Source organism: Brassica napus, chromosome C7, assembly GCF_020379485.1.
Source record: "Brassica napus cultivar Da-Ae chromosome C7, Da-Ae, whole genome shotgun sequence".
Taxonomy (NCBI): domain Eukaryota; kingdom Viridiplantae; phylum Streptophyta; class Magnoliopsida; order Brassicales; family Brassicaceae; genus Brassica; species Brassica napus.
This window is the reverse complement of record NC_063450.1, coordinates 45,721,638-45,738,574: the sequence shown is the minus strand read 5'-3', so window position 1 is coordinate 45,738,574 and position 16,937 is coordinate 45,721,638. Positions and strand designations below refer to the sequence as shown.

The window sequence follows — 16,937 nt, the reverse complement described above, 5'->3', positions numbered from 1 at the left end:
TCAAAGAAGATGCCGACTTAGCTAAACCTCTATAGGAATCGGCCGAGAGCAGATCCAACAACACAGCTTCCCTTCTTCAAAGAAACTCTACTAAAAATACTATCTTTGGCTTCATATAAAAAATAGAGATTGACTCTCATTAGAAAGGATTAAGTGGAATCCATGAAGAAAGAAAATCCTAACACAGACAAGAGAAATCTGAAATTTGCTGTGAAAGAGAGAGATTAACTTTATTAAAATTCAAAACAGGTGAGAAAAAGGAGCTGCCAAAAAAAAAAAAAAAAAAAAAAGGTAAAACTTAAAGACCATGAACAACATCCCAAACCCCATTTTGAAATTACACTACAAAATAGCCTTAAGCGAAGCTTTATCTTCAAAAGGAAGTTTTAATCGGCTAACCCGAAACCAGTTCTGATCTAAGATCAGAAACAGAAACTAAAAATTTTAATATCTCTTCTCAACTTCATCTCTGTGAAAGATTGGAGATTATATATATGTTATTTGATATATACGAAACTAGACATGTCATTATTTTCTGATTTTTAGGCTAACACTTAAAATCAAAATCAACTAAAAGCAGTAGAGGAATAACTCCCCAAGTTCATAGAAATTTCGTAAATATAACAAAAATGTTAAATTATAGTGAAGGCTGAAGCGAGCGATGCACGTTCGTGCTAATCTCAAAGATATGGTCAACGAATATTACTAATAGTGAAGGCTGTAGTAGCTTTGTTTTGAATTAAATTAAAACGCACCGTTTTGGTAAGTAGAAGAAAAGTGCGATATTGAGGGCGATTTTGGGGCTAGGTTTCCGACAATGAATTCGGCTGCGCCGCCGGGTTCCCCTACCTCTCCGGAGGTGGATTTGAGAGAAAAGGAAGCTCGGGATGAAGGTTCGACGGTGGGTTCGTCCAGAGTGGTAGCTGAAGCGAAGAAAGTGGTTCCGAGTTGGGTGTCTGTAGCACAGGATAAGCGAAGTCTGAGGAAGTATGATGTTGAGGTCGCAAACAAGGATGGTCTGCTTTCGGTGGAGATTCCCGATGAGGTGCTTGCTAGCTCAACTCCATTGTGGGAAGACTTTGTGGTGGGTAAGTTTCTCGATTTGTCTCCTCACATAGCGAAGGTGCACATGGTCTTAAACAATATTTGGAAATATGGAATGAATCTGCAAAAGTTGAGGTTATTGAGGTAAATGCAACAACAATGAGGTTCAGGGTCTCTAACCCAAGATCTAGAGAGAAAATCTTAAAAAGGGGCATGTGGAACAAAGTGGGGGTTCCTATGGTTGTCACGAAATGGACGCCGAGAACAGAAGAAGAAAAGCAGAAGGAGGAGGCGATACCTATCTGGGTTCACCTTCAGAGAGTCCCACTCCACATGTTCTCTTGGGAAGGTCTCAGTGTTATCACCAGTGCAGTCGGCTTTCCAGTCAAGCTCCACCCGGAGACCCTTGCATGTTCAAACTTTGAGGTCGCAAAAGTCTTCGTAAATGTAGACGTATCAAAGCCGCTGCCTAGGGAGATAAGCTTCTCCAAAAATGGAAAGGAGTTTGCGGTAGATTTCCACTTCCCCTGACTACCAACGAGATGTAAACTATGCGAGAAATGGGGGCACTCTGATAAGGTATGTGCTTTAAAAGGGAAAGACAAGGTCCAGGAGCCACCTCCAGTGGTTCCAGAAGAGGGGAAAAAGAGTTTGGAAACTGTTCTGAGCAAGAATGTGGATATGGAGGATGTTACTGTAGTATGTGAGGAAGAGGTAACGAAGGTTGTTGCACGAGCGGAAGAGGTTGAGGTGCTAGCAGGCGTAAATGAGAAAGATGTGCTTGAGGGGAACTTGGAGATAAATATCGCAGAAGGGGAACCAGAGGCTAATGCCTCAAAAAATGGTGAACCGGAAGTCAATAATGGAGAGCAGGGAGTTCAGGGAGAGTCAAATAAGTGGTTGCTGGTATCTCCATCTAAGGCTGGAAGATCTCCAGTGCTTCTCTCTCTGAAGAACCAGGCTGCGGATTTCCAAATCTCGGGTTCGAAGTTCTCGGTTCTAAGTAATGAGGATGAGGAAGAGGGTGAAATCAAGGGAGATGGGACGCAAACTCCTACTGTTGAGGAGTCCCGTACAAACATCAACCCGGTCACTGCAGAGGAGGAGGATGATGGAATCAATATCACTCCAAACCATGCAAAAGAAAGAGTAGGAGAAACACATAGGAAAGGGGTGAAGAAGGAGAAGAAGGCTAAGTCACAGGATGCGAATCCACTGGCTATGAGCACAAGGTCTTCTCGCCGCTACCTTTAATATGTCAAGTTTCTTCTGGAATGTGTGCGGATTCAACAAACCTTTGAAGCATTCCGTGGTAAAAAATTGGTTAAGCAACAATGAGATGAAGTTTGGATGTATATTGGAGACTAGGGTAAAGGAAAAGAAAGCCGAGAAGATATTGAGTTCAGAGTTTAGAGATTGGTCTGCTATAACTAACTACGAGCATAGCGGAGGAGGTCGGATCTGGCTGCTCTGGAGGGAAAGAGTTTGTATGACTCCGGTTTTCAAAACGGATCAACTGATCACTTGTTCTGTTGTGTTACAAGATGAGGAGGAGTTCTTATGCTCTTTTGTATACGCAAGCAATGAGGTAGAAGGTAGGAAGGTGCTGTGGGAAGATCTTTGTCATCACTCTAACTCACCCATGTTTCGCAACAAAGCGTGGATGATTATGGGAGATTTCAACGAAATTCTTGAAGGAGATGAGCATTCTGGGTTCTCAAATCTGGCAAGTCTACCGAATGGCATGGGAGATTTTCAGCAGATGGTACTCCACTGTCAACTCTCTGATATGGGTTACCAAGGTCCGAAGCTCACTTGGTGTAACAAGAGAGAAGAAGGACTAATCTGTAAGAAACTCGACCGGGTATTGTTAAATGATGTGGCGCTGCACAGATTCACTGGCGCTTACTCCGTGTTCGAACCGGGAGGTTGTTCTGATCACATGAGATGTAAGATTCAGCTGATTCAGCCTAAGGAGAAAATTCAGCGGCCTTTCAAATACGTCAATGCCATAGGGAGACTACCCAACTTTCTTCCTATGATACATGCATATTGGGACTCGACTGAGAAGATGTTTCACTCCACATCGGCAATGTATCGTTTTTCAAAGAAGCTTAAGAACCTGAAGCCTCTTATCAGGGATCTAGGCAGAGAGAAGCTTGGTAACCTCTCCAAAATATCGGAAGAAGCACATGTCATCCTCTGTGAGAAGCAGAAGCTAACCTTATCTGCTCCTAGTACCGAGGCGATCCAGGAGGAAGCAGAGGCTTATGAGAAGTGGCTTCATGTAGCGGAGTTAGAGGAGGATTTCCTAAAGCAGAAATCTAAACTGCATTGGTTGGAGGTGGGAGACCAGAACAATATGAACTTCTATAACTCCATTCGAACAAGACAAGCACAAAACACCATGCGGGAGATCAAGTGCCCTGATGGAAGTGTGGCTAAAAGTCATTCCGAGATCAAGACTGAGGCAGAAAGGTTCTTCTCATAGCTTCTTAATCAGACCCCGGAGAATTATCAAGGTGCCTCTGAAGAAGAGCTAAGAAGCTTACTAGATTTTGTATGTACTTCGGAAGATTGCAGAGGATTGGAGGCGGAGGTCTCAGCGGAGGAGGTCAAGGGGGTGCTGTTCGCTATGCCCTCTTATAAATCCCCAGGTCCTGACGGCTTCTCCAGTGAATTTTACAAGACTGCTTGGTCTGTGATAGGTGAGGACTTTAGAGTTGCAGTCCAATCTGTGTTCAAGATGAGTTTCCTCCCCAAAGGAGTTAACTCAACCATCCTAGCCCTTATACCCAAGAAGACAAAGGCTTTGGAGATGAGGGACTATAGACCCATTGCGTGTTGCAATATGATCTATAAAGTAGTGTCGAAAATCCTTGCTAATCGTCTCAAGGTAATTCTCCCGAGGATAATTCTAGCCAACCAGTCTGCGTTTGTGAAAGGAAGGCTATTTATGGAAAATGTACTACTGGCCTCTGAGATTGTGAAAGATTACCACAAGGATTCGATCTCCCCACGGTGTGCGATGAAACTCGACATTTCAAAGGCTTTTGACTCCGTCCAATGGTATTTTCTTCTCAACTGTCTAGCTGTAATGGGGTTCCCTAGCAAGTTTATCCACTGGATCAGGCTATGCGTCACCTCCCCTTCGTTCTCGGTTCAAGTTAATGGCGATCTTGCCGGGTACTTTCAAAGTACTAGAGGACTGCGACAATGTTGTTCTCTCTCACCTTACCTGTTTGTCTTATGCATGAATGTATTGTCGTATAAGATAAAATAAAGCTGCAAGAGATAAGAAGTTTGCCCTTCACCCCGGCTGTCAGTCCATTGCTCTCACACACCTTTGTTTCGCTGACGACCTCATGGTGTACGTAGAAGGGACCAAGGAGTCAGTAGAAGGAGTACTCTTGGTATTTGACGAGTTCGCAGTATGGTCGGGCCTTTCTATCAGCCTGGAAAAATCTACTATCTACTTGGCAGGCACTGCAGAAGGGGAAAAGCGAAGGATCTTGACAGATTTCCCTTTTGCGGAGGGAGAGCTCCCTGTTCGGTATTTGGGTCTTCCTCTTCTAACTCAAGCTATGAAAAACAAGACTATCTACCTCTCCTTGAGAAGATCAGAGGTCGTATTTCCACCTGGACGAGCCATTTTCTCTTCTATGCGGGCCGGTTACAACTGCTTAAATCTGTGCTGATGAGCATTGTTAATTTCTGGTTAGGTGCATTTCGACTCCCAAGCAGTTGCATCAAGGAGATAGAGCAGCTATGCTCTGCGTTCCTTTGGACTGGGCCGCAGTTGAAGTCCACAGGTGCAAAAGTCGCATGGACAGAGGTCTGTAAGCCTAAGTCTGAAGGTGGGTTGGGGATCAGACCTCTAAAAGAAGTGAATCAGGTCTATGGTTTGAAGCTCATATGGAGAATGTTCACGGGTAAGTCTCTTTGGGGCAAATGGATTCAAACCAAGCTTCTAAAAACGAAAAGTTTCTGGGAGATCAGTGGGAAAACCCAAGCTGGATCTTGGATATGGAGGAAGATACTGAAGTTGAGAGAGGTGGCAAAGAGTTTTCACACGAAGGCAGTGGGTAATGGTCGACATACCTCATTCTGGTATGACAAGTGGTCTGGTTTGAGCGTGTTGTCTGATTTATTGGGTGATCGAGGCACAATTGTTATGGGAATTAGGAAAGCAGCCACAGTGGAGGATGCCTTTCAGTCACTACAGAGGAAAAGACGACATCGTGGATCCGTCCCCAATGACATTGTTAAGGAATTGGAGATTATCAAAGCAAAGCAACTGAATGACGCGGAGGATGTTGATCTGTGGAGGTGGAGCTCAGGGTTTAAACCAAAGTTCTCAACCCGCGAGACTTGGACGCTATTGAGAGAGCCTACTGCACAATGCCCTTGGGAGAGGAGTGTTTGGTTCCCTCAGGCCACTCCAAAGTTCTCCTTCATGACTTGGATTGCGATGAGAGACAAGCTATCTACAATGGATCGTGTAGCTAGTTGGAGTCAAGGAGTAGATACCACATGTGTCCTGTGCAAATCTGTTCCTGAAACGAGAAACCATCTCTTCTTTGAGTGTAGTTTCTCCTCGAAGATATGGGATCACCTTACTAAAGGGATACTTCAACACTCTTACACTCAGGACTGGGCGGGTATTGTAGGGCTGGTCTCTGACTCGAGAATGGTAAAGAAGAAGCTCTTCTGTCTTCGATATGCATTCCAAGCGGCTCTATACACGCTTTGGAGAGAGCGTAACAAGCGGAGACATGGAGAACAGGGGACGCCTATACAAGTCTTGAAAAAACTGTTGGATAAAGCCGTCCGCAATAAGCTCAGCATTGTACAGACTAAAGACCTGAAGGGACTAGATGGTCTTCTTCAATTCTGGTTTGAGACTAGAATGTAAATATTTTTTTGGAAGTTTTGAAAGCTGATAAGTAGCAAGGTTTAGCAGGGGAGGTGTAAATGTTTAGGGAAAATGAGTAGAAGTAGTTCTTTATTCAAATAACCAAGTCACACTAGTTGTACGCAGGTTTTTTTAACATTCATTCAAAAAAAAAAAATAGTCCAGAAATTGGCAATATTGCACATCACTAGAAGGACGCATCCAATCTCCAAAGACCAAAAATACCCAGACTAATATATTAGTCAATCAGACAGTGTGCCCAATACGTTAATTCAGACTTCCATTTTCAAGTTTACTCGACGCTCATCCGCGTGCCAGCGCAGATATTAATTTTCAGTTTTTAATAATTTATTTTATTAAATGATGTATTTGTAATATTCGTTCATATTATATTCATTAAGTAAATATATTTTTTTTGCATCTTAAACTATTGATTTTTTTTACGAATGTGTGATATCATATAAAAAATATTTAAAAAATGAGTATAGAGTTAATTAGATAATTTTAAAAACAGAAATTTTTCTTCCGTGTGCGATATCGTATAAATAATGATACGCCCAGTTAACAAAAATCATGATTATTTTATATGTAATTTTTTTTTACCATTTTCTTAAAACTATATTAAATTTTACATATTTTAATTAGAATATTTTTAATATCTTTACCTTTTTATTTGAAATGCAACTCAATATCTTTTTAACAATTATAACAAAATATTTTAAAAATATTTTTAGAATTTGTTTGAAAAATATGAAAATTACATTTTAAATTAAAATTATCCTAAAATATGATAAGTTTTGATGTAAACGAAAACTCAAATTATGTCAAAAATATTGATATTCAATGATAATAACAATTTTAATTGATTATTTTTTAAAAAAATACATTTACAAAAATATTGTTTGAAAGAAAATTCATTTATCTTTCAAATATAAAATGAAAATATTATAATTAAATAATAAAAAATATAAATAAAAACCATAAATTTAGCAAATGACAACTGAGTTATATTATTCTAAAATTTTCTTTCTAACAATTTATCAAATGACAAATGAGTTATGAGCAAATAATACCATATAATTTTTAAAAACACAGCCATTCTTAAATATTTTTTGAATAAATAATTATTTTTAAATTTAATCAACTGAAAATAATATCCGTACAATTGTGTGAGTCAAATTCTAGTTTTATTGATGCATGTTATATATTAGTGTTGCATGTTTTAGGTAACATTTTAATGATGCACGTTTTTAAAAATCTCCATTATTAAAATTATGCACGTAAGGATAACTCATGAGTTTTTTTGGTCGATTAAATGACATTATGTCCAAATTTATTTAAGAATATTTCATTAAGGTAACTGAAAAAGACAAACAATAAAATAGGAAGTTTAAATTCATTTAATCATATTTCATTAATGTAACTGAAAAGACAAGTAATAAATTAGTCAGTTTTATTCGTTTTAGGATATTTCATAAATGCAACTGAAAAAGACAAGCAAAAAAAAAGAAGTTTAATTAATAAAGTAAGAACATTTTCAAATGGGTACTTCTCTTTTAATAATATAGATGATATGTCAATTGTATAGATATTTTTTTTTTGTCAACCAATTGTATAGATATACAAGAGAGAAGTGATGGCTTTTTTTTTTTTTTTTTACAATAGGGAAGTGATGGCTATGAATTGAAAACAGCATCAACTTTTTTTTTGGGACAAAAAAACAGCATCAAGTTTTTTTTTTTTTTTTTTTTTTTTAGTTTACAAAAAAACTTGATGCTGTTTTTTTGTCCCAAAAAAAAAGTTGATGCTGTTTTCAATTCATAGCGTTTTTTTAAATTGTTATGTGGAATTTTTTTTTTTTTTGGCAACAATTGTTATGTAGAATTTTTTAAACTTCTGTAGACTTTTTATTAAAATGAAAAATTCAAATAAATTAGAGATTTTATACAATTCCTGGCATGATGTTGACTACACAAGATGCTGTAATCGTAGTGTTGAGCACAACGACTGTGAGAGTCTGTGACAAATGCCCAGATTTTACATTAACGAGTGTAATTTTGTTTTGACCAAACTTTGACCAATTTTATTTATTTGTACCTACTTGCTATTATTCGTGAATTAATGCTATTATTCGTGAATTAATAATCACCGAACTAATTGATTATCTGTTTTACTTATACAAGTCCTTGCCAACCCTAAAAATCAAGCCTGCCCATAGTTTTGCTTTCCTCATATTACATTCAAATAATTTCAACTGGTCTTATATATATAGCTTTGATATTTGCCAATATTGCATACATTCATGACTAGAAAAGGAACTACTTATAACGATCATGACGTTTGGTGTGTCCCCAACTAAGTATTGAAATTTACGAACGGTTTCATATTCACTCCACTGTCCCATACTCATTCAAAATTTCAAATTGTAAGTTGAAACTATATATTATTATAAAGTAGATATATTGTGAACGATGCGAAAAAAATATTAACGCGAAACGAAAAATATATGAGATTTGAAGTTTTAAAACATTACCAGTTACTTTAAAACAAAACAAAAATTCAAGTAAAAACATTTTCAAAGCAGTTAATAATGCTAAGAGTTAACCGGGTCGGATCCCTAATATCTTCAAAAGCTCCGCACAGCCTGAACCGTCCGGTTCATACCGGGTTTATCAGCATCGCCGGACATCTCCTTCTTCTGACGCATCTCAATGACTTTACGGTGGTGGTTCGAGTGGAGCTCAGTAGAGAAAGTTGGGCTACAAGCGGGTCTATACTCGGGCAATAACCGACCCGATTTGAAACGCACACCACACGCATTGCACAGCGTCTTCGCTCCCAAGGGTCCTGCTCTCCACTGCGGCGTTTTCTGAACGCCACAGTGGCTACAACGCCGCGTCTGCGACTGAACCTCCAACGACGAGAACTGTTTCTTCTTCTTTTGTCTCTTAACCGCTTTCTCGTCGAGAAACTCAGAGGCGGAGAGCCATAGAGGGCTTGAATGACCAGAAGAGGAGGAGGAGGTTGCAGAGCTCGAAGAGGAGTTGGTTAACGACGGAGAACGAGAAAACCATAAACTGACTCCGGTTCTTGGTCGTTTGGTTCTGATTTTAACCGGGAGAGGGGCTTTGAAGCAGGACCCCGCGTTAACCGGAGTTAAAGGGTGTCTCCTGTCTCCGGTTAACCAAACCGGTTTCTTCGTGGGAGCTGAGTACGGTGTGAAGGAGTCGTCTACGAAGTTGGATAACCATTCCAGTTCCGCCAAATCATCCGTCTAACATTGAAAAATATTTGCAAAAATTAGATTAAATTAGGAAAAAAAATAGGGAAAATTGAGAATAAAACTAATTACCGGAACGGCGAGCTCACAGGGGGTAGAGAAGTCGTTGCTCCGTTTAAGGGTAGTTTCGTCATTTAACGAAACAGAGACTCCTTTATGACGTTGTGTTTCCAGTTCAGCGCCATCCTCAAAGAAAACGTCGTCGTTTGATGAGAAGTCAAGCAAGTCGTCAACGGAGAAATCGTCGCCATTCTGAGCTCCGTCAGCGCTGACGGCCGTCTCCATGTTCGTCAACGAAAGTTCAACACTTTCCATTTCCTAACAAAACCGAAAATTATCTTATAATTAAAAACGTCCAAGAAAAAAAAAACGGTTTCGTTCAATTCAAAGAGAAACAAAAAAAAAAAAAAAATCCAACGAAAACCCATTAATTATAGTGCTAGCTAGAGACATGTGAAGAGAAACCCTCTAGAAAACACAGTTGATTACCTAAAATTCGTGAAGAAATTGGAATGCCTGAGGAGTGAGAGAGGAGTTTAGAGGAGATGTCGGTGAAGGAAGAGAGAAAGAGATGAAGAAGAAGGGTTAGTGGTGGTGGTGGTGGTGTTGGTCTTGTGACTAGAAGAAGAGGTGAGAGTTTGGTAAAAGCATTGAATATGTTGATGCCCCAGCCTCTCTAGTCTCTATACTAATAAAAGTGCGCTCTTTTTCTATTTTCTTTACGCTCCTTTCTTATTTCTCCAAATCTTCTCTTTTCTCAAGAAACAAATTTAACACTAAATAAAAATAATAATTTATTGTTTCTTGGGTGGTAGTGGAATGAAATGGAACTGCCAAAAGTGTGTATAACGTAGCTTTGATACTGTAAATTTCGAAGCGTAAATTGGGATAGCAGAGACCAAGAGATGACCCCAAAAAAAAAAGACCCGAAATGAAAACGGCAGCGTCACAGATACGGAAACATGTTTGGGTTTGAAAGACGTTATAGTTTTGGGCTGGGCTCTCTCAATACTATATGATCATGACACCTCATCATTAAGTCCGTTAGTATTTAGGTTTTCATAAACAAATTTCATCTATTGGTTCTTCATTTCTACTTTTCCTAGTGAATGTTTCAGTCATATACCCTCACATGAAAAGATCACAACCACGCTTGAATATTTGAAGTAGGAATAATACGAGAAAAATAATGTTTTAATCAGTTTATAGTTTAACAAGATTGCTTATGCTTGACAATATTTATCAATTCTAGCAACATGCTTCTGAGCGTATACATGTGTTTGATAAATGTATTGTAAAAAAAAAAAAAAAAAAAAAAAAAAAAGATAAATGTATTGTAATGTGCTGATTCTGCTGATTCAATTGCAAATTTCAGAAACATTCTTTTCAGTTTGAGATGTATCTAGTCTCCAGAAATCCAGATTATATAAGGATATATAACGATTTGACCAGTGTTAGAAAAATCTCTTTTGATTAAATAAATGTCACAGCAACACTTGCAACTTAAACATTAAAACTGAGAGAAACAAAAAAAAGTCCTAACATTCGCCTCTACCATTTTCACTTATAGAATCCTGTAAAAGTTTATAATAAAATTACAAAGCTGAAACGCTGAATCTACTCCGGTATACCAAAACCGGTGTGGGTAAAGCGCCGCCGCTAATAGGACCGGTTCAACTTCCGTAGAGAAGAAGAAAATCCCCTGAGGCTTTATATATTTAAATAAAGCTAGAGGAAGGTCGAGGCTTACCTTTAACGGAGTTTAAGTGCTGAGTTACGAAAATAACTGCCATTACTACCAAGATACACCCCACCAACGAACTGAAGAACAGAGCACCTGGCTGTCTGGTCTGAACGAACCCGTATATCCCATTTGATGTCATCACAATTACATCCGTTAATCCGTCGTTAGAGAAGTCATCAGTGATGAGAGCATGAGTCGGCTGTGACGGTAACTCGATGGAAGCCAATACGCTTCCTCCTGGAGATATGATGACTGCCGCTTGATCTCCTCCGGCGAGGATCATAGGCTGGTTATCATGAATGCGCAACGAGAATGGTTTCAGGGTTGGGACCACTGTCCCTGACTCGGTTAAACCAGATGGAGATGGGATATTCGACCATGTGGCTTCTGTCTGAAGCTGCCACTGCCAGAGCGGCTCGCGGCCGTGCATATCAGGCGTGTATGATGTCACCTGGTAGGGAAAGCTATGAGCTATTGAACGAGATTCAAAGTTAAAAGAGATTGGATCATCAGAAAAAGTACCTCTCCACGATTTGTCAAGAAGATTACATCTCCGTGACTTCCTCTTCGGTGTTTATGACCGTCATCTCTGGGGATGAGAATGGGAGTCGCAATCTCCAAAGAGGATGTGTCTCTTGCCTGAGCAAAGTTTCGTGAAAACTCTCCGTAGTGCATGAAGTTGAAGGGGGTGTGATGGCAGATCGAGACGTTGAAGAGCTGTTCTCGGACGGGAACGCCTGAGGTTGCCACTGCCCAGCAAGGCTTCAATACTTCCATTGATCCGCTAACTACAGTTCTCTCTCCAACATTGCCTCCGACAGCCTAAGGTGCGCACAGAGAATGTAAAGTATTGAAGATCCATTGTAAAGACAATGAAGGGAAAGCGGGAGATGTGTCTAATGTGTACCTGGACATGATCGAGTACACCATCTCCGTTTATGTCGGCGTGAAGGCCACCTTCCAGCAGATGAAGCTGAGTGTAAGGAAGCTAGCATATTAAAAACAGGTTCGTGATATTGTAAAGCTTTTGTTCATGATCTGAAGGAACAGCTACCTTGCAAAGAGTTCGACCAGTAGGCAAATGAATAGCTTCAATTCCTTCTTTTTGGTGAGCCACAACAACATTAGGAACCCACCAAAGCTTAGTGTAGTTAGTTATAGTCGGTATGTATTGCATGCCCTGCAACAACATGTGCTTAGCTGTCCTATACACAAAATGAGTGTTTTTATGTGGGTACTTCACGTTTAGTAAGAGCTTTCACCTTCTTGGGTTTTGCCGAGCCAGCATAACGTGCAGCCTTCCCAATCAATTTCGGAATCTTTCTCGACAAGTCTTTCCCAGCTGGTGTGTGTTCCTCAGGTTTGTGAAACGGAAAAGTTGTAGACTTACCAGCTTGCTTCTTCAATGTCTTCCTCTTGTGTCGCCTGAAATGAGCAAGCTTTAATAATGTATCTTCCCGTCGGTCCTGGATACAAAGACAACAACGTCCTTAAGAACAGAAAATTTTAAAGCATATTAGACTAAGGAGCCGAAGCATGTAGTAGGAAGCATAAGACTTACCCAGTGATGAGGCATAACACTAAGAATTGATTCTCTAAATTCCCTGCATTCAAACTTCAGTCCAGCACATCTCAGTTTCCAAAGCAATTATAAATCTCCTAAAAGGCAACTAGAACAGGCTACATCGCTCAATGATCAATGAAGAACGAGTTAACTTTACCTCTCCAGGGTGACGGCTATTTATAGAATGCACGTCGAGCTTGTAATTGTGTTGGGGAACTAGCTGTGACGCATCTGAGGTGTGAGCTTCAACATCCTAGAAGCGAAGCAAAACAATATTCTATCAATTCGACCAGCAAATCTGATGCAGTTAAGAATACAGGTAAGCTATATGTAAAGGAAGAAGTGGGCATAAAGGAGAAATAACTGACATCAGTCTTTTTACTCCAACGAAGAACACCAGTCCGGCCAGCGAATGCATAAACGGAAAAGTGACGCAAGTTTACACCTCCCGTATCTTCAGTGGGCTGAAAAGAAGCTTAAAGTTATTCCAAACACATCTCCTAGACAAAATGTGCCACAAGAACATCTTCATTACTACCAGATATAATAACTCCACATACCTGTTTCTCAGTAGCACTTCTCCTGTGTTTCTCAGCATTTTGTTCTGTAATGCCAAGTTCCTCAAATGGGTCCATATGATTCTAAGACGACAAGAAAAATCCATAATTAATTAACACAATCCAAAACCAAATGGAAAATGTTGCCTTGTACATACATAAGGCTGCATCTCCATCCTTCCACCAACAATAACCAAACCAGTATCACCGTGCTTCAACGTATAATTGCTAATCGAAATTGATATCTCTCTATGGTGTGCATTATGTGGAAAATCCTCCTGTTATTCCAATCAATATCAGTAAGAAGAAGACAGTAACATACAGAACAAAGGACAAAGAGGATTAAAAAAAAAAAAAAAACCTGGAGATTCGTTTCCCAGAGCTTTTTGAGGTTGTGATCAAAGCAGAGCACAGACCAACCAGAGGTAACAACGACCAAAACCTGCTTCTGCGGTGTCCCATCTTTATAGTACCTATCAATAACACCAGTGGCCATGGCCACAGCGCGTCTCCCGGAGGCAAGACGGATCTTGTCAGGCAAAAGGGAGATATCAGCAAGAACACGTGCTTCACTGAAGCCTTCATCAACACGCCTGGAGTGAGGCTCCAGGACCTAATCCACCAAACATTCAACAATTAATAGTCAAAAACCATAAGCACTAATCATTCCGTTTTTTTACCTGAATTTTGGCATCGTTTGTAGCGACGAGGACCTCCTTCTTGCCATCGCCGTTGAGGTCAGCTACAAGAGGAGGAGGGAGACGATCGGATTCGTGTTTCACTGGGTAATCATCGTACAGATGGAACCATGCTTCTTTGAACGCAAAATCCCCCTCGTGCTGAGCAAAATCAACAATCAATAAGATTCCATCTCAGAAACTCTACACTCATAGAACGAGTTCGCACTCGATTTCTAAGCTCTAGCAACAGATCGATGAATTAGTGAGGGGAAATCACCTGAAGAGTGAAGAAGATTGCAAATCCAGAGAGCATCAAAATTGCCAAATCGCGTTTCCTCATCTTCGCTTTGACGTCGGAGCAGATGTAATCAATCAATGGCAGATTTGCATCGGTAGGTGCGAGAGAGCAGCGCGATGAATCGTCGATAACCAGGCGACCTTTAGAGACGCCGCGGGTAGAAACGACGTCGTGTTTAGACATTTCATTTGTCAAAACTAAACAGCTTGTCGTTTTCATAATAAGAGCCGAACATTATGTCGTCTTTCTTTAATCCTCCGAGAAGTATAATAGTACTTTTAAACCAAGGAGGCAAGGAGCCAAACGAGTTCAGTAGCCACTATCGTTCCTAACTTCGTCGTAACATGAGATGGTGCACGCCACAGTAAAGTACCAGCACCATTCTTATAACATACACACGAGCACGTTCCGACTATTTGTAGCCATCAAACTGAACCGTTTAGCGGTAACGCCACGCGGATGGAACGTTGTGAATCTCGTTGCACTTGTGTACCTAAAGGGGAGGGTGGGTAAGAAAAGCAGAGATGGTCAAGTATTTGTTGCCTACGGTCATAATTTACACTTTAGCAATATTACTAGGGGGTTGGACTTTAATTCATAGCTTCCTGCTTGATTCTAGAGGTTTTGCTTACTGGTTGGTTCGTCATGGACTCATGCATGGGAACCTATTGTTTTAAGAAATTGATCCAGCTGTAGATTTGGTTAGAGAATTATGATGTTGGTTTGGTTTGTTGGACCAAGACTTATAATATAGATAATATCATCATGTCGCTTGTTTAGACTGTGGGATAATGACAAGGTCTTTGTCACCAACTTTTTTTTTTTTTGTGAACTTGAAACTTAAGGGTGTAAATTTTTTTTTTTGAACTGACAAGGGGTGTAAATTTAAGGGTGTAAATTTCCAGAAAATAAAAGTTGTAAGAGTAAAGTGGGAATATTTATGCTTGGGTAAAGAAAGAAAGGTATCATATTTAGTGGGTATAATTATGGAAAATAAAATCACGCGTCCATTAAAGGGGAATCTGAAAATATTGGTGGCAAAGTTGTAATTGTATGTGATTATATTTGCAAAAGAAGAGCATGCTTAGATGAGGAGAAACATAAACAGATCGAGAGAGAGATAGACAAAAAAACAAAAAAACAAAGGAGAAACAGAGAAAAGATTTGTGGAAAGATGGCTGCGGAAGAAGGACAAGTGATCGCGTGTCACACCGTGGAAGCATGGAACGAGCAACTCCAAAAGGGCAATGACTCCAAAACTCTTGTAATCTCTTTTTCATATTCTCGATCTGTCTCACAACACAATACGTTTGATTTTTGCCGCTTACAGTCCATGCTTGACACATCATATATAACATGCGACATATATATACGTACATGTTACCAAGAATCTGAATCACCATGTTAGATTCTAGAGTTAGAAACTTAGGTTTAACATTGTTATGACATATAATTGGCCTTTATTGTTTAACATATGTTTTCATTATTGTATTGTTAAAAAAAATTCAATGATCGAAATGATTCATGAGATGGTTAAATTGTTGAAGGTGGTGGTTGATTTCACGGCTTCTTGGTGTGGACCATGTCGTTTCATAGCTCCATTCTTTGCTGATTTAGCTAAGAAACTCCCTAATGTGATTTTTCTCAAGGTCGATGTGGACGAATTGAAGGTAACAATACAAAAAAATCAACCGACTTTTCTCTTTGTTCATGTTCTTGGTTGAGAGAGATTGTTTTAATTTAATTCTTCTATGATCAAAAGTTCTCACAAAATCATCTTTTTGTTTTGTGTGGAACAGTCAGTGGCAAGTGACTGGGCGATTGAGTCGATGCCAACCTTCATGTTCATGAAAGAAGGGAAGATTGTGGACAAAGTTATTGGCGCCCAAAAAGATGAGCTTCAGTCTACTATTGCCAAACACTTGGCTTAAGTACTACACCTTTTTAGCTTTTACATGTCTTTTGTCTTAAGATAATGGATTAATTGCTTTATTTACTCTTGAGATGTTATGACTTGTTCCTCCTTTGTTATGAATCTTATGATGATTCTGTTTAATCTCATCTGATAAGATCTGTTAGGGAATTTGATGAATTATTATTTTGCTTTGTTTATCAAGTTGCTTTTGCTTTTTCTACTTTCGTCTACTTATCCTAAAAAAAAACTATGTGCTCGCAATGAATGTGACTAAAAAGACAGTTTAAAAAAATAAGGCAGCTAATGGACGTGTTTCTTAGCTGAAGATGGGAAAGTTCATGGCCTTGTTTGGATCAGGGCCGGCTCATTGGGGGACGAGCGGTGCGACCGCTCTGGGCCCAAGCCCGTGTCCCTGTATAATAATAACTAAAGGGTCCAATTTTTTTATAAATCTATATTTTTATATATATAAATATAATAAATAAAATTGAAAAGGGCCCAAAATTATTTGATATGTTTATAGTTTTATTTTCATTACAAATATATACAAAATATTACTGATTAAATTTTAAATATATTTTAAACATTATCTGTATATAAATTTTAGAGGGTAAAATTTTTTTTTTTGCCTTAGATCTTTAAAAGTGTTGAGCCTGCCCTGGTTTGGATACGGATGAAATTATGTTTAAATAAGGCGTTCATGGCAAAACGATCACTGCAGCTTTTCAGAGAAAAGTAATCAAGCATAAGACGATATTGAAAGAATGTAGCTCATATCCGGTCAAAAAGGCGTTTTGATGTCGCCTTCCAGTTTTCACAAAGGTCATTTCAGCATCCTTGCCTCTGTTCGAACCTATCAGTTTCAATAGGTTGTGAGGATCAGCTTGAACCATAATATATGCCATTTCTTCTTCAATGTCTTTCAAAATTTCCCTTCCAA

The 16,937-nt window shown here is 39.3% G+C and overlaps 4 protein-coding genes across 4 annotated transcripts; 2 read left to right on the top strand and 2 right to left on the bottom strand.

Moving 5' to 3' along the window:
* The first annotated feature begins 2,383 nt into the window (after positions 1-2,383).
* Positions 2,384-5,959, top strand: LOC106442489. Its single transcript, XM_013884169.2, has 4 exons — positions 2,384-3,522; positions 3,628-4,241; positions 4,330-4,716; positions 4,767-5,959. The coding sequence occupies exons 1-4, from the start codon at positions 2,384-2,386 to the stop codon at positions 5,957-5,959; spliced, it is 3,333 nt and encodes a 1,110-aa protein (XP_013739623.2).
* Positions 5,960-8,444: 2,485 nt separating this feature from the next.
* Positions 8,445-10,097, bottom strand: LOC106440118 (GATA transcription factor 6). Its single transcript, XM_013881719.3, has 3 exons — positions 9,729-10,097; positions 9,312-9,557; positions 8,445-9,233 (listed from the first exon to the last, which is right to left on the bottom strand). Exons 2-3 carry the CDS (start codon positions 9,552-9,554, stop codon positions 8,586-8,588), a joined length of 891 nt encoding a protein of 296 aa, XP_013737173.1. The 5' UTR covers positions 9,555-9,557; positions 9,729-10,097; the 3' UTR covers positions 8,445-8,585.
* Positions 10,098-10,691: 594 nt separating this feature from the next.
* LOC106440121 lies at positions 10,692-14,427 on the bottom strand. The gene is made up of 13 exons (XM_013881721.3): positions 14,062-14,427; positions 13,785-13,943; positions 13,466-13,717; positions 13,263-13,382; positions 13,108-13,188; positions 12,916-13,011; positions 12,705-12,800; positions 12,545-12,598; positions 12,246-12,449; positions 12,038-12,163; positions 11,891-11,956; positions 11,506-11,805; positions 10,692-11,434 (listed from the first exon to the last, which is right to left on the bottom strand). Exons 1-13 carry the CDS (start codon positions 14,299-14,301, stop codon positions 10,958-10,960), a joined length of 2,271 nt encoding a protein of 756 aa, XP_013737175.2. The 5' UTR covers positions 14,302-14,427; the 3' UTR covers positions 10,692-10,957.
* Positions 14,428-15,102: 675 nt separating this feature from the next.
* Positions 15,103-16,194, top strand: LOC106444352 (thioredoxin H1). Its single transcript, XM_013885838.3, has 3 exons — positions 15,103-15,346; positions 15,630-15,752; positions 15,882-16,194. Exons 1-3 carry the CDS (start codon positions 15,257-15,259, stop codon positions 16,011-16,013), a joined length of 345 nt encoding a protein of 114 aa, XP_013741292.1. The 5' UTR covers positions 15,103-15,256; the 3' UTR covers positions 16,014-16,194.
* The last annotated feature ends 743 nt before the right edge of the window (positions 16,195-16,937 follow it).